Source organism: Kogia breviceps, chromosome 3 (assembly GCF_026419965.1).
Source record: "Kogia breviceps isolate mKogBre1 chromosome 3, mKogBre1 haplotype 1, whole genome shotgun sequence".
NCBI lineage: Eukaryota > Metazoa > Chordata > Mammalia > Artiodactyla > Physeteridae > Kogia > Kogia breviceps.
Window position 1 is genome coordinate 163,225,281 of NC_081312.1, and position 25,950 is coordinate 163,251,230.

The 25,950-nt window shown below is 45.9% G+C and overlaps 1 protein-coding gene across 1 annotated transcript in view; it reads right to left on the reverse strand.

The window, feature by feature from the left end:
• Positions 1-25,209, reverse strand: part of IL2RA (interleukin 2 receptor subunit alpha) — a 40,067-nt gene extending 14,858 nt beyond the window's left edge. Inside the window, exon 1 of the mRNA XM_067030197.1 lies at positions 24,933-25,209. Coding sequence (XP_066886298.1) covers positions 24,933-24,996 — 64 coding nt within the window. The 5' untranslated portion in view covers positions 24,997-25,209. The remainder of the gene's footprint in view (positions 1-24,932) is intronic.
• Positions 25,210-25,950: the final 741 nt, after the last annotated feature.

Consider the following 25,950-nt stretch of genomic DNA (forward strand, 5'->3'; position numbering starts at 1 on the left):
TGTGTGATAATCCATAATGGAAAAGGACATGAAAAAGAATGTATATATGTATGTATAACTGAACCATTTTGCTGTACAGCAGAAATGATCACAACACTGTAAATCAAATTTACTCCAATAAAATTAATTTAAAAAGAAAAAAAAAAAAGAATAGGTACTAGTTCCACTCCCTTTTTTTCCTGTCCAGAAAAAGAAAATGTCCAGATAGAGACTGGGCTGAGTTTTACCTTAACCCTTAACTCCTGCAAAAGTTCATCTCTCCCTACAGCCCATATCATCAGTATTCGCTGGCACTTATCATACGTCAATAGCAACCAACAATTTAAGTATCGGAAGGTAAATCTGTTGCTAAAACAAGATGTTTAGCAGAATAATCAGAAAAGCCAAATGAAGGAACCAGGCAAGGATGTTCCCTCTTACCACTGCTTTTCAACATCATATTGGAAGTCCTAGCTAATGCAGTTAGAAAAGAAAAGGAAATAAAAGGCATCCAGATTGGGATGGAAGAAACAAAACTGTCTTTGTTTGCAGAAGACATGTTATCTATGTAGAAAATCTGAAAGAATAGACCAAAAATAAAACCTCCTCGTACTAATATGTGATTACAACAGGGTTACAAGATACAAAGCTAATATACAAAAGTCAACCATTTTGCTAAATATCAGCAATGACCAAGAGGAAATTGAAATTAAAAGCACAATACCATTTACATTAGCACCCAAAAAATTAAGTACTTGGGTATAAGTAAAAAAATAAAAATTATGTACAAGATCTACATGAGGAAAAACTATAAAACTCTGATGAAATAAATCAATGAAGAGCTAAGTAAATGGAGAGATATTCCATGTTCATGGATAGGAAGATTCAATATTGTCAGTATGTAAGTTCTTCCCAACTTGATCTATAGATTCAAGGCAATCCCAATAAAATGCCCAGCCACTTATTTGGTGGATGTCAACAAACTGAATCTAAGTTTATATGAAGAGACAAAAGACTCAGAATAGCTAACACAATATTGACTGAAAGGTTTGTTGTAAAGGAAAAACTAACACACTATTGTAAAACAATTATACTCCAATAAAGATGTTTTAAAAAAAAATATTGACTGAAAGGAGCAAAGTTGGAGAACATACTACCTGACTTCAAGACTTACTATAAAGTTACATTAATCAAGACAGTGTGGTATTGGTGAAAGGATAGACAGATAGATCAGTGGAACAGAATAGAGAGTCCAGAAATAGACCAACTGATCTTTGACAAAGGGGCAAAGGCAATACAATGGAGCAAAGATAGTCTTTTCAACAAATGGTGCTAGAACAACTGGACATCCACATGCAAAAAAAAAAAAAAAATCTAAACACACATCTTATGTCCCTCACAAAAATTAACTCAAAATGGATCACAGACCTAAAAGTAAAACACAAAACTATAAAACTCCTTGAAGATAATATAGGAGAAAAATCTAGATGACCTTGGGTTTGGTGACAACTTTTTAGATGCGACACCAAAGGCATGGTCTATGAAAAAAAGAATTGAGAATCTGGATCTCATTAAAATAAAACAATTTCTAGAGATTGGCACAACATTGTAAATAAACTACACTTAAGTTTAAAAAAAGTAAAACAAAACAAACAAACAAAAAAGGAGTAGGGTGTTTGTTTTATTTTCTTGTTACCATATGCTTTAAAAAAATAAATTCTGATTTAACGGAAAAAAGAAATTTCTGCTCTTAAGAGACACTGTCAAGAGAATGGAAAGACAAGCCACAGACTGGGAGAAAATGTTTATATGATAAAGGGCTGTTATCCAAAATATACAAAGAACTCTTAAAACTCAACAATAAGAACCCTGATTGAAAAAAATGGGCCAAAGTCCTGAACAGACACATCACCAAAGAAGATATACAGATGGCAAATAAGTATATGAAAAGATGTTCCACATCATGTCATCAGGGACATGCAAATTAAAACAACAATAAGATGCCACTGCACACCTTTAGAATGACCAAAATTCAGAATACCTAATGCTGGTGAGGATGTGGTGCAACAGAATGCCTCATACATTGCTGATGGGAAAGCAAAATGGTTCAGACACTTTGGAATACAGTTTTGGCGGTTTCTTACAAAACTAAACATACTCTTAATGTACCATCCCGCCATCATGCTTCTTGGTATTTACCCAAAGGAGTTGAAAAGCTGAGTCCACAAAAAAACCTGCACACAGATGTTTCTAGCAGCTTTATTAATAATTGTCAAAATTTGGAAGCAGTCTTAGATGTCCCTCAGTAAATGAGTGGATAAATAAACTGTGGTACATTCAGACAATGGGATGTTACTCAGTGCTGAAAAGAAATGAACTCTCAAGCCATGAAAAGACATAGAGGAAACTTTAATGCATATTACTAAGTGAAAGAAGACAATCTTAAAAGGCTATACACTGTATGAGTCCAACTATATGACATTCTAAAAAAGGAAAAATGATGAAGGTCGTAAAAAGTATTGGTAGGTTGCCAGGGGTTAGGGAAGAGGAAGGGATGAATATGTGGAGGACAGAGGATTTTTAGGGCAGTGAAATTACTCTGTAGGACCTCATAATGATGGATACCTATTAGTCCAAACCCGTAGAATATACAACACCAAGAGTGAACCCTAATGTAAACTATGGCCTTTGGGCAATGACGATACATCAGTGTATGTTTATCAATGGTGACAAACGTACAATCTGGTGGGGGATGTAGATAATGTGACAATGGGGGAGGCTGTGCATGTGTGATGTCAGGAGTATATGGGCAATCTCTGTACCTTCTCAATTTTACCGTGAACCTAAAACTTCTAAAAAGTAAAGCCTATTAAAAAAGAACAACTTACAAGCACACAATGGACATTCCCTGAGCTAGATAAAATAATTGAAGGGAAAAAGAAAAACAGCCCATGAGGACTTCTGCTTCCGACCATGACAAAATTTATCTTCCTGCTGAAAACAACTTTAAAACCAGAAAAAAAATATGTGAACAAGAGTTTGCAGGCATTCAGCAACGGGCAGTGCAGCATAGCATTATTTGAGAGGAAGGAAGCACATGAAGTGAGCCCACCATTGCCATGGCTTTCCTCCTGGGGCACTTTCCTGCCAGGTAGCACCAAAGTGGAGCCAGCAGAGTGGTGGCCTCACTGACCTGAAGGGGGAAAAAATCAGAGCCCTAGGCTGCTGGCATGGGTGGAATTTGTGGGATGGGGCTCTAGAGAGGAGGGGGGCAGAAGTGCGTGTGAGGATACTCTTCGGGTTTTTAATCCAGCAGCTGGGCTGATATGAACAGGGCAGGACCCTGTGACTTAGAACCCTGCTGTAGAGACTGAGAGAAGAATAGTTATACCAAATTTTATTTACAAAAACAAGCATCTGTTGTGTGTTGCCAGGTGTGGCTATATTTATATCAGAGAGTAGATTTCAAAGTAAGAAACATTAGTCACAGACGACTTGGTTGGTTACATGAAATTACTGAGAAATCTCCAAAATAACTATGAGAACTTAGCAAATTTAACAATCTCCATATACAAAAATCACTTGTGATTATACTGTGAGCAACCAATTAGAAAATTAAAAATTTTAAAACAATCCCATTTACAATAGTTTGAAAAGACATAACATACTCAGGAATAAATTTACTGAAAACTCGCAAGGCCTTTAAACTGAAAGTTCTGAAACACTGCTAACATAAAGAATTATATAAATGGAGAAATGCACAACGTTTATGGATTGGGAGATTCTTTTTTTTTTTTTTTTTTTTTTAGATGTCAACTTATCTTAAATTGATCAATAAACTCAATGCAATTACAATAAAAAAAAATCCAACACACTTTTTGGTAGAAATTTGGCAAGACACAAAGACCTAGAATTTTAAGACAATCTTAAAATGATGTACAAATTTGGAGGATTCACATCATCTGAGCTCTTCCGATGTTGAAAGTGTTGCACATCTTATTTCAAATTTTTGCTAAGAATGGTAACTGGAAAGACACAGGCAGGACCCCATATGTCCCACCCCCTGCACCCACCCAGCCTCCAACACTGTCCCAGGTGCATCTTCCCTTGGGTTATTTGTAGGCTTGTTGCCTCCAGGAATTCCCTGCTCAACTGAAATGCAGGAATTTATGGCTGCTTTTGGCTTCTTCAGCTGACATTAGCGACAGTAATTGAGAGCCACCTTGCTCTGGGCTGTGTCACCAGACAGGTCTGGGAGGAAGGTGGCTGAGGGTGAGGGACCCTGGGACACGCTTCGCCTTTTTTCTGTGTTGTTTTGCCTTTTGTTTTCCCTCCACTGGATTGCTAGAGGCTCATCTCCTACATCTCACCACGCCCATGCTAGGGAGGGAAAGATTAGGCATTCGTAGGTTACACAGCAACAGATTTAGGGATTCAGACCAGCTTTTCCGTCTCCCAGGCATCTATCTGCTCTCTCCTTTCCGCCACTGTTCCCAGAAGGACAGTTGTACAGCTTCTACTGCTTGGGTTTCCAATAAACGATGAGAAACTTGGTGAAACGAGGCACTCCCTTCTCTTCCTCTAAGTGGCTTGTCACTCACTAAGAGAGACAAGAGATGCAGACCAGGGCTTCCTGATTGGATCTGGAATCCTGACACCCTTTCTCTCATTTAGCATATGACCTCAACTCCACTCCCCTAAATAAAGCTACCCCTTGGTGTCTCGCTGTTTTGCTTTTAGAAGGGAATAGAACTAAGGTAAATTTTGTGCCGATATATTTTTGTGTTCCTCGAGTTAACCAGAAATATCAACACCTGGAAGGCAGCCGGTCCTTTGAGCTGGGAAGTCGGTTTCCTACAGCTGGTGGGACTCTGCTTCACTTGTTCACAGCAGAGCTTCTCAAACTTTAATGTGTGTACACGTGGCTTGGGGGGCTTGTTAAATGCACATTTGGGCACAGTGGGGTGAGTGTGGAGGCTGAAACTATTTCTCTCGAGCACCCCAATGCTGCCGGGGCTGTAGCCGCAATCAGCACCCAGCAGTGGCTGCCCCGTCTTCCCCCCCACTCTTCTGCCCCCTCCGAAGGGCCCGCCTCCCCCAGGGGACCAAGAACGGCGCCCTCAGGTGGGGCTGAATCTGCTTACAGAACACTTCGTTCCCAGGCAAAGCATCTAAGAGGGTGCAGTGAGAACTCCCCTGGCTGGAGGAAAGGTGGGTGGGTGAAAATGGCTGTGGGCAAGGTGATTTAATTTTTTAAAAAATTATTTTCTGATGTTGTTCAAAATGAGAGAGCACTGATCTGGCCCTTGTGGCCTGTGTAACGTGAAAGATAAGGAAAAGGAAGGGGCTTCAAAAGGATGTGGACAGGGTCTGAGATAAGATTCTTTGCTCTGTGGATGAATCAAGGTCAAGTTCTGTTTACCCGTACAGCCCAGCCAGCACTGAGTGCAGGGCTTCATCTTTGTGTCCTTTTGCTTGGCCGTCTATACAATAGGGATTGGGGATGAACATGAAAATAACTCACTAAGCACAGAAACTTCTAGATGATGATTTACTAAGCTTTATGCAAGGGACATAGGAGTCCATCAAGAGTTTGGGGGCACTGGATAAAGAAATTGTGTAGTTCTTGACCTAAAGGTATTCATCTTCTGCGTCAGATCTGAGAAGAACCCCAAGATATACCTAATGTCAAAGACAGTCTCCAAATTCCTTGGGAAATCCACCCAGCAGCCTGAGCCTTATAAGAAAGCAGGTGTTTTGGGTTCAAAATAAAATATTATAGGACATGTTGACTATTCCTCTCAATAGGATCCCAGGATTTGAGAGCTGGGAGGAACCCCAAAGATGATTTAGGTTAATCTCCCCTTTTGTTGATAAGGAAACCGAGGCTGAGTGCCGTTCCTCCAATTGTGGCAAACCTGGGAGTAGAACGGAGCCCTGACTCCCAGTTCAGTGCTTTCTCATCATTATCTTCAGGAACAAGTGTGCTTCTCACCCTGCTATGGAAGGTTCTCTCTAGCTAAGAGTTAGAGCTATGTCTAAAGTATCTGGGTTACTGGGAAGTGTTTGTGAGATGTTGTGGTTTAATTCAGATCATTATCTTTGACGTCAGAGAGCTCAGGCCTTCCATCTGGGGCTATGTATATAATAGTAACTCACATCTGAGCCCTGCCTGTGTGCTCACGTGTAGAGATCACCTTCCATGCTCACTACAACCCTCAAAGGGACATATCATCACCCCACTTTGTTCAACAGGAGATTGAGTTTCAGAGATTCAGTCAATCGCCCAAGTCACACAGCTCAAGGTAATGGGATCAGAATCACAAGAAAGCTCACTATTGCTGTCCTCATGTCTACCTTTTAAAAAAAAAATCTCACTTTTACTTCCAGGAAATTCTTTCAAATAGCAAACGTAAATGTCCCAGGAAGAAGCAAGGAAGAAGAGGACAGAGTGTGGAAAAAAGGTTTGCATGGACCTCAGGTCACCGTAAAAGCTCAGAGGGCGATGCAATTGGTTTCTCTGTAGGAGTGAGATTCAAAACGTTGAACGAGGGCTTCCCTGGTGGCGCAGTGGTTGGGAGTCCGCCTGCCGATGCAGGGGACACGGGTTCGTGCCCCGGTCCGGGAGGATCCCACGTGCCGCGGAGCGGCTGGGCCCGTGAGCCATGGCCGCTGAGCCTGCGCGTCCGGAGCCCGTGCTCCGCAACGGGAGAGGCCACAGCGGTGAGAGGCCCACGTACCGCAAAAAAAAAAAAAAAAAAAAAAAAAAAATGTTGAACAAGCAGGGTAGCAGAGTCAGGAACCAAGGATGCCAATGAGGATGAAGCCGAGGGTCCTGGGGCCCTGTCTGCCACACAGTAACCCTTCAGTGGTGATATGTGGGAGGAGCCAGGGGAATGAGTAGGGAGGGTCATTTGACAGGTTCAAAGCAGCAGATGCTTGGAAGTATTTCAATTTTTAACAACCAGTATGACAAAGGCAGTGATTCTCAAACCTTTTGGTATCAGGACCCCTTTATACTCTCCAAAATTACTGAGGACCCCCCCCCCCAAAGCTTTTGTTTTTGTGGGTTACATCCATCATTGTTTGCCATATTAGAAATTAAAACTGAGAAAGTTTGAGTACATGTTTATTAATTCATTTTTAAGTAACAGTAACAAGCCCTCACACATATGAACTAATCTGATCCTGACAACTATACTATGAAGTAGACATGATCACGATTACTGCCATTTTACAAATGAGACATCAAGGCACAGCGAGGTTTGAAGAATTGCCTGAGGTCACCCAGCGAGGTCGCCCAGCTAGAGGACCCACAGTGATGGAGCTGGAGGCTCATCTAGGCTTCCGAGCCGTGGTCTTGACAGGATGCTGTGCTGCCTCTTCTAAATTCCTACCTCTAGCCCTGAGCTCTAGTCTAGATGGAATGCCTTTTGCCTTTCCATCTGACCATCCTCTTGTACTCCAACTCTGTTCAAAACTTCTAGGTAATGATACTATTTCTGCTTCTACTTAACATTGCCATTGGGATTTTAGTCAATTCAATCAGATGAAAGAATGTAGGGGCATAAAAACTGGAAAGAAAAGAAATAAAGCTATCTCTGCTTGCAGGTTATACCGTAGTGTGTCTAGTAAACCCAAGAGAATCAATGGTGGAAGTAATAAAATAATGAAATAATTTTAAAAGATAGCAATCAAGAGTGATACTAAAGAAGTGTGGCTTGGGGTGGGTAGGGAAGAAACACGTTTTTTTACAGGATAATAATGCCAGCTACAGAATGCAGAAAGGTGGATCGCAAGGGAATTATGTGCAGAAAGATGGATCGTAAGAGAATTATATGCAGAAAGGGAATTAGGTTGAGTGAAAAAAGCCAGTTTCAAAGGTTACATATTGTGTGATTCCATTTATTTTGCAGTCTTAAAAATGACAAAATTATAGAGATGGAGAGCAGCTTAGTGTCTGCCAGGGGTTAGGGAGGAAGGAGGCCTGTGGCTGTGGCCATGATAGGGCAGCGGAAAGGATCCTTGTGATGAGAACTGCTGTCTTTCTTGGCTCTGGTGATGGTCACATGAATCTGCACATGTGGGACAGTTATGTAGAGCCAAAGACACACATTCACAGATGAGAGCATATAAAATTGGTGAGATCTGAGTAAGACTGATGGATTGTAGCGAGGTCAATTTCCTGGTTGTGATATTATGCTATAATTTGGAGGGAAATTGAATGAAGGCTATATTGGATCTCTCGATATTATTATTTACAACTGCATGTAATTATCTCAAACTAAAAAGTTAAAAACATTTACAGTAGCTGGTCCAAGATCAAACAGAACTAGAATTTGAACCCAGCTCATTCTAAACTCCAAAGCCCAACATCTTAACCATTACAATACAGAGCTTCAATACATAGTTATCAAAATCTTCATAATCTTTTACCCACGCATCCTATATCTGGAAATGTATCCTGAGAAAATCACAAAATAAAAATTTTATACATAAAAAAAAGTTAAAAACAAACACACACACAAACAATCCTCTGTTCCTCTTCTTGTCCTTGTTTCTCTTGGTGACCCTGACATTCCTGTGATGTGACACTTCAGCAGCTCCCTTAAATTCCACTTTCCTTTGCCGTCAGGTCCAAACCCTTCTCAAGAGTCCTTGCTTGGACCCCTGCGGGAGCCTCGTGCACACCCCCTCTCTTCTGTAACGTTCACTACTCTCCTGCAGCCCTCCCAACTGCAGACCTGCCAGAGCAGTAGCATCTTATCATTTCCCTCCACCTCCCGTGTCTCCCCGCCTCCGATACGTCTTTAAAGTATCGTCAACGGGCTTCCCTGGTGGTGCAGTGGTTGAGAATCTGCCTGCCAACGCAGGGGACACGGGTTCGAGCCCTGGTCTGGGAAGATCCTACATGCCGCGGAGCAACTAGGCCCATGCGCCACAACTACTGACCCTGCGCTCTAGAGCCCGCAAGCCACAACTACTGAGCCCGCGAGCCACAACTACTGAGGCTGCGCGTCTGGAGCCCGTGCCCCGCAACAAGCGAGGCCGCGACAGTGAAAGGCCCACGCACCATGATGAAGAGTGGCCCCCGCTTGCCGCAACTAGAGATAGCCCTCGCACAGAAGCAAAGACACAACACAGCCAAAAATAAATAAATAAAATTAAAAATATCATCAAGCCAAGCATCCTAGGGTCCCAGAACACAGAGCTGATGCGCTAGTGCCACAATAAATGCCTGCAGGTGAGGTGTTCTCTGCCTCCGTGATTCACCTCTGGGTACCACAACTGTCCCTCCCTCTTTTTCCTTTAATCTGGGAAGTGGGTTTGTCAAACACTGGACTCCCTCCTGTCAGGAGGGATTGACAGCATTTCTTTGCTTTGTTTGGGGGACTGAGTCTGCCAATCAAATAGCAGATGGCAGATTCCTCCGAGCCATTAGGAGCTTGTGACCCTAGGAGCTTCTTAGATACTCCGGGTCACTGCCTTTGCCATGCTGATTGGTTTTCTGGGCCTCCTGGCGTGGTGCCCCTGATGCGGGGTGGAATCCTTCCTGGCCTGTGAGCCAGGTAAGGAGGAAGGCTGCTCCTGGCTGTACCTCGTTTGAAGGGTGAACGGGGTTCACCTGGCAGGTTCAGCAGACTAGGTCACCCTGGCAGGGGGAATGCCGGGTTCAGGGGACTATAAGTGGAATGTTTGCTGGAGTGTGCATGGCAAGGGTGTGAATGACAGAAATGTGTCTGTGGAAACAGTGTAAGTGAAAGGACCTTGATATCTGTAGAATGTCCCACAAGTCTTGATCATTGCTATTATTATCTCTCGAGCAGTGTTGTTTTTAGGACCAAATGATAAAATATGTAAGGTTCCTTTGTGAGCTGGAAAAAAAAATGATCTCAAACGTTAGTTACTTAAAGCTTGATTGTGTCAGAGCAAGGAAACGGAGTTTCTTTTGACTTCGTCTTCTAAGGACTATTTATGAGAATTCTGCATTGGTTTCCTTCCTCTCACCTATATTAACAGTGGCCTTCACATCTAATAAAACATGGTCAACTTCCTGATCGCTGCCGACTAGCTCGCCGTGGTTTAGTTTGAAAACTTCCGGTCATTTCTGGTTGCTGTTGGCTGTCCATGTCACCTACTATTTATTTAAACTGTTTCTTCAACGTGGGCAGCCGTAGGCACTGAATGAATGCTTGAGTGTATTGGCAATTGCGTCAATATTATGGTCTATTAATCAATTAATTCAGACACGTATCCATCTTTGTTCAGCATAAATGCTGAGGGGAACGTGGCAGAGCCGAGTTTGTTTGTGCTCAGGGCTGGGGGGACGGGTTAAGGCAATTTAATGGCATCAAAGAAAAGGTGCCTGATTCCCTGGGTAGGAATAAGACAGGAGGCTGTATACTCTGAAGGGGAAGGTCTCAGTGCAACTGGGCTCATTCTGCAGTAATTAGCATCCTTCATCTGTGAGTTCTGTGTGTGTCTGACCCACAGTTTCTGAGACCCAGCTGGGCCTTGTCCCTGAATCAAAGCTCTCATGTTCCGGGGTCTCAAATGCTTCTGTGAATGAAATTTTTGGGGTGGTTGTGTTTTGCCCCTGGGAGCCTTAGCTGACAACAAACTTCTGCATGTGAAAGGGTTAACCACAAGTTTACCGCAGAATGTCAACCTGATGAAAATGAAAAGGTTGTCAGATAAGAAAAACAAGGGGAATAGAAACAGACCCGTGTCTTTTCTCTGAAATCGAAAAGCAGTTTTCCTTCAAATCTTTGAAACCCATTTCTTGGGACGAAATCGTGTTTTTAGCAGAAATGTGCTACGTTGGTGAAACCCACCCGCTGTCTTCCCCCAGGGGAGTCTTCTGAGAAATTAGACCATGGAGTCGAGGAGATTTTTCAACTGGATAACCATGGAATTTCCACTGGAATTCTAAAGAATGCCAGATGGGTAAGTGTGATGCTGGGTAGAAACTCAGGGCCCGAAGGGAAACATGGGAAAGAAGGAAAAAGGAAAAGGTCACATGACATGATGGAGACGTCCAGACAAAGAGTTACTCGTCAGAGCCGTCGCCCCATTCGGGTGTCAGGCAGCAGCTGGCCACGCTGACACAGACCCTAAGTGCGGCCGGCACCCCAGATCCGCACGTGCAGAGCCTGGGAGGAGCCGGGTCAGGTGTTGCCAGCAGGAACCCGCACCTGCTGCCTCCACTCCACGTCCTGGGGATGCCCGCCGTCCCCCTAACTCTGGGACACCCTTCCTTGCGACTGCTCTCAAGAATCACACTCAGTTTTGTTTTTTGGGGTTGTTTTTTTTTTTTTGCGGTACGCGGGCCTCTCGCTGCTGTGGTCTCTCCCGTTGCGGAGCACAGGCCCCGGACGCGCAGGCGCAGCGGGCATGGCTCACGGGCCCAGCCGCTCCGCGGCACGTGGGATCCTCCCGGACAGGGGCACGAACCCGCGTCCCCTGCATCGGCAGGCGGGCCCTCAACCACTGCGCCACCGGGGAAGCCCCACACTCAGTTTTAAACAAGACACACGTGTGTGCTGTTTGGATTCAACGTTTGAGGCCCCCGAACCCCCCAAATTCGTATGCCGAATCCTTACTGCCCAGCGTGATGGTGTTCGGAGGTGGGGCCTTGAGGTGAGATGAGGCCATGAGGGTGGAGCCTCAGGGGTGAGTTTGTACCCCTGTAGGAGTCATGAGAGAGCCGGCATCCTCGCTGCTCCCAGCCATGTGGGGACACAACGGCCCTTCCCCAAACCCCGCCACACAGGCCCCCTGATCTCAGATCCCAGCCTCCAGGAATAAAGTGAGGAATGAAGTTCTGTTGCTCTGAGCCCCCCAGGCTTTGGTATTATGTTAGAGCAGCGTGCACGGACTAAGACATCACCATGCGTTTTGGATGGGGATCAGACCCTTGCATGGAGAATGTCAATCCAGACAGGGAAATGGAGGCCACAGACTGCCCGGAGGGGAAGGTGCTGATTTAGGTTCTGGGGTTCGTGGTGCTTTGGGGGGCAGCCCTGGTCTGCTTGTCCACTGTGACTCGCTTAAGTCGGGTTCAGGGTAGACGAACAGCAGCCTGAACGTATTTCCCAAATCTGCATGTCGGCAGGTGCTGCCCCATAAATAGGAGAAGGATGAGGATGTGTCAGCGTGGACGGATGATGGGGTGGGTGACACAGGGTCGGGAGGAGGTTATGTTAAGATCGTCGATTAAATGAGACCCAAAGCCCTCCCTGGTACTCCAGGGACTGGCCTCAGAAAAGCAGCCTCAGCTGAAAGGCTTTTGATGAATCCGGTCTGTGGACTCAGCCTGGGCTGTCCTCCCTCAGCCAGCACTGAAGGAAACAGCCTCCGTGTTCCCCAGAGCGCCCTTTAAAGGGCCAGCTCTACACCATTCCTGCCTTCCCTAAATTCTTAGGTAGCACCGAAATCCTGCCCTCTGCTCAGTGCCCTAGGTGGGTGCTGTTCCTTTCAACAGACACCTCAGGCTTTACGACCACAGGTGATGGTCCTGCCAGGGGCATTTGTGTCGGGCTTCTTATAGAATTTAAACCCAAGGTGGCAGCACTTTCCAAGGACATGGGAACTTAAGACCTGTTACCATGATTCACTGGGAATTGCTGTGCGTTGAAAAGGAGAGATGGGACTCGCCAAGGATGTGGTAATTGCAGCGTGAACTAGATAGACTTCCTTCCGTAGTGTGAACGGATACCTTCAGTCCTGCTTACAAACGGACCGGATGCAGGTAGGGGAGCTTGCCGGCCGCTGGGGGGCTGAATGGCTCGGTCAGCACAGGGCTGAAGGGGTGACTTTTCACTCTGCTATAGGGTGTTTATTAAGCCGTAGAATGTCGGGACAGAAAGGGGCTTAGAGACCCCTCTCTATCCATCTCCTCGCATGCTTAGACAGTGCCCCGCTCTGTCCAAGGTGTGTGAGACACTGTACACCGGGCACTGATCTGGGTACATATATGGACCTCTCTGGTCCTCACAGCCCTCTATGAAGTAGGCTGTTAGGAATATTCATGACAATTAATACAATGATTATTATATAGCACATTATTCTAATTAAAATATTAAATGTATAATAAATTAAGATATACAAAGTACTACAGTATGATTAATATAGTTATAAATAAGAAACATTTAAATATGATTAATTATTAGATAGTCATTCTTACTGGCTCTGTGTCATTCACGATAGCGGTGAGGCCCCGACAGGGTCAGTGACCTTCGCGGAGTCGCACAGCCAGTCGGTGTGAGGCCAGCGCTTGGATCCGCAGCCTCACAGGTGGAGGTGCTCGTGACCCCGTTCGCCCACAGTTTCCTCCCTGTGTCTCGGCTGCATCCTGTTCATGTGGCCACTGTAGCCTCTGACCGCCTGCCGCCCCGTCCCACATGTGTCCCGCATGGTGGGAAGGCCATTGCGGGCATGTTGGGGTGGGGTGGGTGCTGGAGCTTGAAGAGCAGATGCTGGGTGCTAACATACAGAGACCATTCGGGCTGGACTCTGCAGGGACTGGGGCTTTGTAGGGAGTGCCAGCCAAGGGAAAGGAACAAGGATTTTGCCCAGCGTTCCTGGGCAGCTGGGTGGATAGTAGTGTCTTTCACTAAAATGCGAAATAGAGGAGGAAGAGCAGGCCTGGGGCCACAGCTCTGGCTGTACTGAGTTTGAGAAGTCTGTGAGACAGCCCTGTGGCGAGGTGCTCTGGGCCTTGGCTGTGCAGACTGGAAGCCCAGCAAGCCATGTTTACTGAGCACCTACTATATCCTGGTTACTGTAGGCAGGCTGCTGCGTCCCACTTTATACCCACAGCAACTGAAGCCCATGGAGGTTAGAAGAACCTGCCCACAACCAGCTCCCCACTAGGTCACTCAGCGCCCTCCAGGGCTGCACGCCCTCCCCCTCCGCCTCCTGCCGTCATACGCACGGACGCCAGAGCCAACGCTGTAAAGTCCAGACCGCATCCTTCCCTTGCCCGTGCCGCTCTGTGTTACCCATTCCTCCCAGGATACAGTCGAAGCCCCTGTACTTGGCAAGGCTCCATGACATAGGCCACAGCCCAGCCTCAGCAACCTCCACCTCTGCCCCCCGCCTGAGCTCTCCGGCCTGGTGGACCATGCCCTGTCTTTTGTCATTAACCTTGCTCACGAATTTGCTTCCACCTTCTCGACTTCTGCTTGCCCTGCAGGCCTCCCTCGTTGTCACATTTCTCTGGGAAGCCTCCTGGACCCGTCTCTGGTTTGGGGCATTCCGCTGCACTCCCGAACCACCCGCCATTTCTCGACACAGTGCTTGCCACACCGTGTCCATCAGATGCCCCCACCCTGCTGGAGCCTGCAGAGAATGGTACCCAGCGATTGTTTTAAAGGAAAGTAGAGTCACACAAGTTCAAACCAGGATCTGAATCCAAGCCTGCAGAATCCCAAGTTCATGAGCCCTTCCTGCTCTCCCAAGATGCTTTCCAGTTGGGAAGAATTCCAAATAGGCCGATGAGACGCGCAAGATTATAAGAGGGGAGGATGCCCCTAGGCTTTGAAATCATAGGTGAGGAAACTACTGTTGCAGAATAGGAGACCTGCGGGCTGGGGGGCCTGGAGCTGGGGGGCCTGATGTGCAGCAGACATGCAGGTGGTCCAGGTCAGAAAGAATATGGGATGCCAGGCAGAGGAAGTGTGCCCCACAGGCAGCGGGGAATGATTTGATCTCTTTGATCAGGGGAAAGGCATCACGAAAAAGTTGTTTTCAGGAGAATTAATTTGGGGATGGATCAAAGAGTGACTTAAAATGAGACCTGGAAGGCTTACCTAAGAAGCCCAGGGGAGTTAATGAGACCTGTTGACTGTGTGCTTCCTTTGTACAGGGATGGGGCCGGTAACCCGCCTCCATCTCTTTCTTGGGTGCAGGAATGACTGCTTCATGACTTCAGTCTCCTCATCTGTAAAATGGGAGTGATCATGGTGGTACCTGACTCACAGGGTCATTGTGAGGCTACTGTGAGGTAACAGGTGCAGCGCACACAGTTACTCTCCCAGGAGGAGGAGGAGGTGTCCTGACAGCTCTGCTCGCAGACCTTCTGCACAAGCCCACTGCAAGCTCAGGCTAGAGGAGTGAGATTAAGGAAGCCCTGGCGAGAGGGAAAGTGAAACTTGATGGCCAGTGAAAGGCGTTGAAAAAGCCAAAAGTGGGATAAACAACGACCCATTTGCACATCACAGCCGAAATGCTCACCCCTTGCGGTCCCGTGCTCTCCTGGGTGTCAGCAGGGAGTCAGCGGAAACTGCCCTTTTATTTTTAAAAGGTTTTGGGGTTTGTAATTTTTTTTTTTTGTAGTTGTTTGTTTTGCTTTCCACTTAAAATAAAGAGTTTTCTCTTCACAAAGATCCTTTTATTCTAAATCAGGCTCTGAACAGAGGTGTCACTACCACAGGGACCGGAAGCGGCTACCACACTCAGCTGGGTGTGCAGCTGAGTTTCTGGCGGGTTTCATCAGACGGGGACGCCGCGACAGCCCCAGCCGCAACCAGGAAAGATGCCAGATGCACAGCCTCCCCCGAAACTCCCGGGAAACTCACAGAGCCCCGAGGCAGGAAGAACCTGACGTCAACTTAGCCTCCGGGGATTTCAAGCAAATCTCTTAGAAATGACTCCGCTGCCCTTTATTTGGTGTCATGATCTTTCTCTGAGGAGATGGGCCAATTTGCTCCAAGAACCTCATTTCATGAAACTATGTATATGTAGTTATACACACACACGCACACACACACACATACATATTATATACACGTGTGCATATATAAACACACATATATGTACATATATACACATATATGTATATATACATAGTACATATATATGTACACAAACATGTATACGTATAAACACATTATATATATATATATATATATATATATATATAAAATGTTTTAAAGAAACACTGTTGCTTTGCTTTTAAGTATATAAGGTAACCGGACTGACTAGGTTTCCTTCATCCCTTCCTTGGAGAGGAAGGTCCTTCCTGGGCGTTTAGAATTGGGGAGTGGTTCACACTCCGCTGAGGATGTGCCATCCGTCAGCACTGTGCATAAATGGTACTTCTGCCATACCTGGGGGCTGTGGGAGCCATCAGTTTCTTCTTCAAGGAATGTAACTACTCCCACCTGAAGTGTTCCCACTTTCTCGGTCAGGGACTTTCTTGAGCAAAAGAAAGCTTCTGCACATCCTCTATGTTGTGATAAATTCAAAATCTGCGGTGTTTGATTTTAATAACTTCAGTAGTTGATAATGACCAAGTAATGCTCTCAGCCCTCCTTTCTGTCCCAAATGTTGGTGTAAAGGTGAGGCAGTTCTTGATTCAAGAGGTACGGGGACTCGTATAAGAACAAACATTTGTCTGTGTGTTCCATCCACTCTCTCTTTGTATTTGCATTTTAGATCTCAGCTTGTGTTGGCATTATCTGTGCGATATATTTCTCTCCTGCTGCATGGTGTGTTCCTGGAGGCCAAGGACTGGGTTACATTCATCTCCTAACCCCGTATCTGACACATAGTAGTTGCTCAATAAATATTTGCCGAATGAATGAATCAACAAAGGAATGAAGCAGTGCCTGAAGGTGATGCCACAGGCAAGACTGTCCCCATCCACCCTCCTGTGTCCCTCCTCTACCTGTCACACCCATCCTGGCTGTCTACCTTGGCAGCAGTGTTTTCGCACTCTGAAATACTTCACAGCAGAGAAGACTCCCACCATCATGCCTCAGAGGCACACCTATCCTTGCCTTTGTTTTCTTATTGCTGAGGATACAAAAAGCAGCAAGACTTCTGAAGGAGGTATCTATTTTGGGCCCAAACAGAAAAGAGTGGGTGATTCTGTGGGCAGAGATTCCTGAACGTGGTGGGGTTGACTCATGCCCGGAGGTGCTCAGAATTTCCTCTGTTTCGTGGGCGTCTGGGGCAGACGTGGCTCGACTCGAGTGCTTTCTTTCAAGCACAGTCAAATGCAGGAAAGACAACCCGAGCTGCTGTTTGGGGCGTAGAAGGAGGGGGAGAGCGGGATTCAGAGAATTTAAGTCTGCAGGGTCTCTGTGTGCCTGAAGAGGTCAGCTCCTAGAGGAGATGGAGGGATCGCTGCTGGGCATCTGGGGTCGGAGTCTGTAGGAACAGGCTCATTCAGTTACGCACAACCACAGCAGCAGCGGGACCTCCTCAGAGCAGACTCTCTTCCACTTTAGAAAAAGCAAAAGTAAACTTGTTTCCTAAAGTCAGTTCAGGAGAATCGTCAAGAACGCGGGCTCTGCATCACTGCAGCCTGGTTCACATCCTCGCTCTCCATCCCGGTTGTGTTCCATGGGCTAACTTACTTCTGTGAGCCTCAGTTTACCAGGTGCAAAATGGGGGTGAGAGCAAGTCCGACCTGATTTTGAGGATTATTCGAAGGAACACTACGTTTTCACATAATGCCTGTAAGAGAGCATGTAGGCTGTGTATATTAGCTCTTGTTATTATCATTCGTGTTTAAAATGTTTCTTGGGGAGTTCCCTGGTAGCCCAGTGGTTAGGACTTGGTGCTTTCACTGCCGTGACCCCGGGTTCAGTCCGTGGTTGGGGAACGAAGATTCCACAAGCCACGCGCCATAGCCAAAAAAAAAAAGACACAAGGCACCCATGGCATCCACACTTTGGTGCCTTAGTGTTTCTGCTGCCTGAAATCCTCCTGGGTACCTGACACTGGGTTCAGAGTGCAGGCCCCGGATGGAAAGCCGCGTGGCCAGGGTGGGTGAGGGCAAAGTGTCACGTGGGCGGTCAGGATGGAGGTCCCAGAGCTCTGGCCTTGTGGTGTGCCGTTGGCCAGGGCTAGGTCGGGGCATAATTTGGATGTAGGGGGATAAGACCCCGGACTTCTTGACTGTTACCCAGAGGTGTCATGTGGTCCTGGCGATGCTGATTCAGTGACCCATTGTGGGAATGAAGTCTACCAGACCCCAACAAGGTGTGTAGACACTAGAGGATCAAAATGAGAGGAGGAGAACACAGGTGCTTCTTGTCAGAGCAAAAGTACTAGTTTTTATCAGATCATCACTAGCCATTTGAGCCTGATCTTGCTCAGCACACAGCCAACACGAAATAAGAAAAAGTTCCTTTGGGTTTTTCCGTACCATCTTACCGAAAACCCCAAACAAACATTTTGGGCAACCCAATATTTGAAATATGGGCCATTTGTTTCGTTGCTCTGATTAACACCTCAATTTTCAGTTGTTACTCAAGGAGCATGACCCGCCTATACAACTGTAGCAACATCATTAGGAAGCACCACCCTCCAGCCCCTTCTGAGATTCACAAGCACAAGCTTAGAGCCACCTTCTCCAAGAAGCCTTTCTGAACGCTCCGCGAAGTACCTTACCCTGCTTTGGTCGCTGTGGCATGCGTCAACTTTGCTACAATACCACTTTGTAATATTTGATCTTGTGTCTTTCCCAGACTGTTTTTCCCATTTTCCTTGCAAGTTCTGTGTGGGGTGGACACAACACATATTTCTTCTCTCCTGTGACAGCCTTGCTACTCAAAATGGGGTTCCGGTATTAGCAACATGGGCCTCACAGGGAGCCTAAACCAGAATCTCAGCCCCCATCCCTGACATCCTGAGTCAGAATCTGCCTCACAACAAGCCCCTAGGTGATAAGTAATAGATTAAACTTTGGGAAATACTGTGCTAGGGCACCTATTCCTAGTGAATAGAAATAAAACGGTGGAATTGGACCAACCATGGAATCATTATTCTGTGGATTTCAATCCTAACTGCATCTTGAAGCATTTGAGGAGCTTAAAAATAATGTTATCCTTATGTCCAATTCTCATCCCCAGAGAGTCTGACCTAATTGGTCTTAATTGCTCTTGGGTGAGGCTCGGGCATCATTTGTTAAAGTTTCCCAGACGCACACTTAATGTGCAGTTTGTGCTAGAAACCACTGCTCTAAATACATTTCCCAGTTGGACTTGTGTTTTCTCCCTGATGGAGGCAAATCCCAGAGTAACCTCCAAACAAGTCAAACAGCCAAAAACTTCCTGAGTAATCTTAGAGTGGAAAATACCTTAAATACCTAGAGATGATTCTATTATTGTTTTCCCCTAAATGGGTGACTTATTTGAAAGACTGAGAGGGGGAGGGAATTCAATGATGGCTGTTGACTCATTAGCAAACACTGCTGCCTCCATTGGCAAGTCTTCAAGGTGGGAGTTGCTCAGCAGATGTTTTATCTCCAGTCTTAGGCCAGAAGCAGTTTGGGAGCAAAGACCTTTTCCATCTTGGTAATCCTAAAGCATGGATGGATGGATGGATGGATGGAAAGATGGATGGATGGATGTCACTGAGAGTTGACATGAAGACCTAAGGGGAATATTGGACTGGAATTTGGAAAGCCTGGATTCTAGTCCTGGCTCTCCACTTTTCTTGCTTGCCTTGTGTCCTTGGTACCTTTTTCTTACTATCTTGTCTAGGCACCCAGGCCTTTTAGGTTGCTTTTGCCAAGCCAACTAAGGCTCCCTTACCAGGGAGCATAACTTCCTGTGTCTCATCCTTTGTGCTCACAACTATAGCTGTTCAGATATTAAAGAACCTCATTGGAGGTCCTTCCTGGAGACCCTGGTTGATAGGGAGGCTACAACCCCAAATTTTATCCTCAAAATTTTGTGCATATGTACAGTTTTCTAAGGAGACAGTTAACAGCACTCATCAAATTTGTTCAAGGACTCACCACTCAAGAAAGATTAAGCCAGATGGAGTCTTGCTATCACTTTGTTCTTCCTGTTGGGAGATTCAGGATGTATGTATAGGAGTGACAAATGAGGTCTGTCTTTATGTGGTGAGGTTCTATGGACCATTTTTTTGCCCCCTTGATAATACTTGGGGCAGCGGCTGACTCCACCTAAGCAGAACTCCCTGAAGAAATAACTAGAAAGGGTGGCCAAAGAGGCAATGAGGGAGCTCGTTAAGGGTCTCCAATCTCTCTTCCCTTGATATCTGCCTGGATGAAGAACAAGAGAGGAGGGTGTCTGGAAGTTTAGAGACCCCAGTGGCTTCAGGGGGCCCCTGGGTGGGCCATGACTGGTACCAAGGTGACACACATTGTTAGCCTGGAGAGACGGAATCCTAGGTTCTAAGTCCAAAGGGATCAGAGGCCATTCCTTCAGCCTCATGCTCAGCTTGGGAAATCTCTACACCAATTTTTTTTTTTTTTTTGCGTGGGCCTCTCACTGTTGTGGCTTCTCCCGTTGTGGAGCACAGGCTCCGGACGCGCAGGCTCAGCGGCCATGGCTCACGGGCCCAGCCGCTCCAAGGCATGTGGGATCTTCCCGGACCGGGGCACAAACCCGTGTCCCCTGCATCGGCAGGCGGACTCTCAACCACTGGGCCACCAGAGAAGCCCTCTACACCACTTCTGACAAATTTTCATTTAGGCTCTGCTTAAACACTTGCAGAGAAAGGGAGCCCAGGAGTTAATGGAGAGGAAAAGGATAGAGGAACTCTTTACTCTGTTTGGCTGTTGGACATTCACCAGACACGAATAAACCCACAGTTCAAAGTTTTACCTTTTTTTTTGGCCTTGCCATGCAGCATGTGGGATCTTAGTTCACTGACCAGGGATCGAACCTGCGACCCCTGCATTGGAAGTGCAGAGCCTTAACCACTGGACCGCCAGGGAAGTTCCCAAAATTTTACCTTTTCAGCGGCGCCCCCCACCCAACCTCTGTCACCTTTCCACTCAAGTCTCCTTCCTTTTCTGATTCTCACTGCCGCCTAAAGTCTGGGGCAGGGGAGCAGATGGTGAACAAAAGCCAAGATCCTCTCCTAAAGCCAAGAATCTACTGGGTGCTCTTACATTTGAAAAGTATGAAAGGCACACATCCCTAATTTCACTTCCTAGGAGGGGAAGTTAAAACATAGAGATTGGAGGGCAGCAGAGAACAACTGAAATCCCACCCCGTCCATCTTCCCAGCCAGCATACGCGCCCCTCTGTGGCTCCCCTGACGTGACTGGAAAGCCTTGACCACTTTCAGGGATGCAGGGCTTATAGCTTTTTGAAACAATCGATTGAATTAAAGTCCTCTTTCCTTTTCTCATAGGGAATGGCCTTGGATAAAAAGAAGAGAAGGAGGTTCCCACTCATGTAAGACCTCCCCTGTGAGAAGCAAGGAAATCATTTGAGGGCAAAATTGCCCCAAAAGCAAATAGCAGAAGCCTCACCCAGCAGTGAGAAGTGTTTTTGCCTTGACTTTTACAACCTCGCCTGAGTGCTGCACGATACCTTCCAGGAGTTGGAAATAACCTACAATGATACGTCAGCCTTGGCACTTAGGCCCACAAAGGTCTCTTAACCCAGACCCTGCTGTGTATGTCTTCGGTTTGGAAACTTTTTCATCCAAAAGTACGCCAGCTTGAAAAGGCCTTTCGACAGAGCTTATTTTATTTCCTGTTCAGAATTCTTGACATAGAGCGATAGAGCTAGAAGTCAGTCTCAGGATCAGCTCCATCAACCTTTTCATTTTGCAGAGAAACTGAGGCCCAGGGAGGTATAGAAATTTGCCAGAAATCATGCCCTTCACCTCCTCCAACGATGGTCGTTCAGAGGTGCCTTGGACCACTTTCTGTTCCCTGCAAAGTTCAGTATCCCTGACTCTTCTATCCACTGACCTCAGGTGACATGGCCCCCCTTCCCAAAGGAACTCTGTTTATTTTTACGGTTTCTACTGATCATTGGAAATGAACTTGAATGTGAACTTGAATGACCACCACGTTGAGGGAAGTGAACTTGAATGACCACCACGTTGAGGGAAGTGAACTTGAATGACCACCACGTTGAGGGAAATGAACTTGAATGACCACCACATTGAGAGCTAGCCTGACTTAAGGGTGACTGTCGTTATGATACGAATGACTTCAACAAGAAACAACACAGAAGCCTCCAGACTACTCAGGGCTTTAGCCAAAGAAGCTAAGAAGTCTTCTCTTCGGATGAGTGAAGTTGAGTGCAGGAGCTGTAGAGCTCATCAGCCATCCTCTATAGCATCTCTAGCTGACTGTCCATCAGTGACGTCAACTCTTTTTGGTGCCTTAATTCTCTCAGATCTCAAAAGGAGCAGATGTACGGGTGATAAAGAGCACCGCCTATTTAAGACATGCTGTTTTTAAAGAAAGTAGCAACTGCAACTGTTTCATGAGGTACTTCCTAAGTTTACCAAAGCCCCATATATATATATATACATCTTCTCCAAAGTACATCTTAAAGATGAGCAAGGAAACAGTGGTAATAACACCTTGGGATCTAGAGAAATTGAATGATTAAGTATGAAGAGTTAAAACATTTTGTGTTTTAATGATAAATGTGAAGATGGAAATTCCAGTGTGGGCAGTCATCTTTACAAGAAGGGATAATTAGACAAAGATATCATCTTAATGGGTTTCCGCATTGTGTGTGGTTTTTTTTTTTTTTTTTTTTGAGTCTAGGGCATGAAGATTTGATCACAGAATTCCTAGAATGAAAGAAAGATGATCAAGGCATAGATAAACTCTCAGAATTTCCACAATGTTGAGAAAGGCACCTTCAATAACGTGCCTGTTGGCAACATCAGGAGAATTCTCTTTTCAACCACATCCCAGGACCCAGTAATACAGAGACTCAAAACACTCACGTTGACTAATACATCCCCTGTCACCCATCACAATTTTAAATGGTGGCTTTGGAAATTTTCAGACTGAAAATCTGCCTTATGAATCAGCTAGAAATTGCATCTGTTGACAGTCTGATTGATTTCATTAGCAACCTCTCCCTTCTGAGGAATAAAAAGATTTGTTTATTTGAAGACTGGGTTCCCCTGGGAGGAAAAAGTCTGAGATGAGATTATTTCTTACCCTGGAGTGGTTCCTAAGCCATATGTGGATCCCAGAAACTCAGCCCGTGTCATTCTCTCTAGCTACCAAGTCCTCATTTGCCTTCTGGATGGGACCATTTCACGCCCTGTCTGTGCACCTATTCTCTCTACACGGAATCATCTCTGTAGAGCTTGAACCCTGTCTGCAGGGAACAGAAAGAGCACATGGCTGAGAAAACTGGGTTTGAGTCCTGGCTCTGTCACTGCCTGTGTGACCTCTGAGTTTTGAGGTCTTCTTCATCTCATGGGTTGGTGACATCCACCTTGCAAAGGGGCTATGAAGAGTAAAAGAAGACATACGTCTGGCACATAGAAGGTACTCTATAAATGGTCATTTTTACTTTCTAAATAGTCTTTTATTGACTCCCAAATGAAGTTTAAATTTTTCAACTTGCTACTAAGGCCTTGGGTCATTCATTTGACGCCATCCTACCTTTCCAGTCTTAATCCCCAGCAACCCCACATCCCGGTCCAAGGCTGGGGGCTCTTCCCTGATGCTCTGCTGCGTCTTTGCTCCTGTGCCCCTCTCTATCTGGACTCTCCACTCAGGGAAATTCACTGCCCCCTCAGGGCACTTTTTGCTGCTGCTTTCACGAAGCTTTCCCTGATACACCCTTGCTCCCCTAGATCTTATCCCATTCCACCCATACTGCTGTTATTATATCTATGCCTTTCTTCCCCTTACTAGGCTATATCTCTCTTAAGGAGTGAGGCTATGTCTTGTTCATTTTAGTATTTTCTACAGTGTTGAAAAGGGGAACAAGACGTATTAGATAGATTTTTGAAGATGTGAGTGTATGAAGCAGTCCTCACTGCTACAAGACCATTCACATCTCCAGGTAAGTCATCATCAGCTGGCGATAACACGCGTTTACTTGAAATGTGTTTCCCAGAGATGGGGCATGATTAAATGTAAAGACTTTTCTGTTCTGGCTTGGCTTGACCTCCCACTTTGCAAAGACCCTGTGGAGGTAGAAATCTCATTATAAGCCTTCCTAAAATCACACCCACTTTTCACTTTAAAGTCAAGCAGATCCCACACCTGGGTCAGTTCACAGCCCAGTGACTTGGTCATTTCCCCTAAACAAGCAAAAAAGACTCCTTATGCATCATCCTGTTTCACTTCTTAACAGATCTTTCTGTGGCCACTTAGCATCATTATATATCTAGAAACGAAGGATATAAAATCATAGACTCTGATATCTTACCTGTTTTCCTGCATAAGCAAGGGAAGACGTTTTTAGAAAGTTCACACTCAATTAGGAAGGAGGTTTGAGGTAGAAGTTGGTGGTTTCTTATTGTTTAAAAGAAAAAACTGACAAACCCTTTTGAAAGGATGAAAGGAATTAAAAACTTTCATATATATATATATATACATATATATATATATATATACCCACATACATACATACATGCATATATATACATAAGAACATAAGAAGAATTAATGTTCTGAAAGTGATATGCTTATTTTTTCTAAACTTCTATAAAGTTACACATATAAGAAACTTCCTAGGTATTATTTCCCTAGGCAGTAAAAAACAAAGTATACATCCTTGAGGCTTAACTTTTCTGAGATCTTAAATGATCCCAATGTTTCATATATGAGTTAGCGATATCTGCCAGACATCCACCTGGTCTTAGACTCCTAGTAGATTTTTAGTATTATCTTACAGCTTGGTGGGTGCAGTACAAAACTGAATTCAGTGGAAAATCCAAGTTCTTGAGGACTCTACTCATTAGTATCTGCTAACATTCAAATATCACATCACCCTATTCTTCCCAGAATCAGCCGTCAAAGACTTTGAGCGACAGAAGAGCCCACCGTTCCAAGTTCTCTTTATAGGTCGGCGATAATTGAGGCATAAAACAGGCCCCCGGTGGGCTGTGGACATAGGGGTAGAACCCAGGATTCAACCCCCTTCCCATACTTTCTACTTAGGTGCCTCTCGGATTCTGTGGCTGGGGTGAGTCGACATCCTTAGCCTTCCCGGGACTCCGAGGGCACCAGTGACCCTTACCTGTCGCGCAGCCAGGTACAACGATGAATACGAAGAATCCCCACGTCAGCAAGCCTGGCTCCATCCTCTGCGCCCCTGGGATCAGCTGCCGATGTGGGGGCCAGGAAGAAAAGGTACTTCTCTGCAGAATGCTGGGTTTCCTTTCAGCCTCGTGCTGGCATCGCGCTGGGAGGCTGGGGAAGGATCAGTCCGCCCAAGTTGTCACCCTTGCTGGTCCATCCGTCTCTAGGACAGCCAGCACTTGCTCTATATAAGTATTAGCCTGGTTTGTTCAGTCAGGAAATCGTGACTACCACTCTCTTCTCTAGTCTCAAATATAGGAAGTGGTTTTAACCAGCTTTTTTTTTTTCACGTTCAGTTGCTGGGAGGTGTGGGCCGGGGTTGGTGGGAAGGATTGGGGTTCGTGTATGAATCCTGTCTTCAGCGTCCCTTTGAAAAGGGGAGGGAGATTCCCCCACCATTGAAGGAGGGTGAGCAAGCACTTCTTGGCAGTGGTCTCAGCTAGAGTTTCATAAACTGATGTCACTGTGAAACTGAGGTCCTTCCCCAGACTTGCAGCTCCCGGCGGAGTGGGCAGGTGCCACACAAGATGGGGGGTAAGGCCACATCAGGAGTGTGGGAGAGCAGTCTTGGTCCTGGACGGGAATTTCCTAAAGCTGTCTGACCACGGATCCCTTTAAAAAGTCTATTGGGCATCCGGGTGGGGTCTCCATACTCAGTACTCATGAATACTCTCCCAAGATTTATAATCAGTACTAGCCATAATTATTTCACCACAGTGCTCTGAGTTCCTGCATGTGAGTTGTCATTTTAGCTTTTTTTTTTTTTTTTTTTTTTTTTGTGATACGCGGGCCTCTCACCATTGTGGCCTCTCCCTTTGCGGGGCACAGGCTCCGGACGCACAGGCCCAGCAGCCATGGCTCACGGGCTTATCTGCTCCGTGGCACGTGGGATCCTCCCAGACCGGGGCACGAACCCACATCCCCTGCATCGGCAGGCAGACTCACAACCAGTGCGC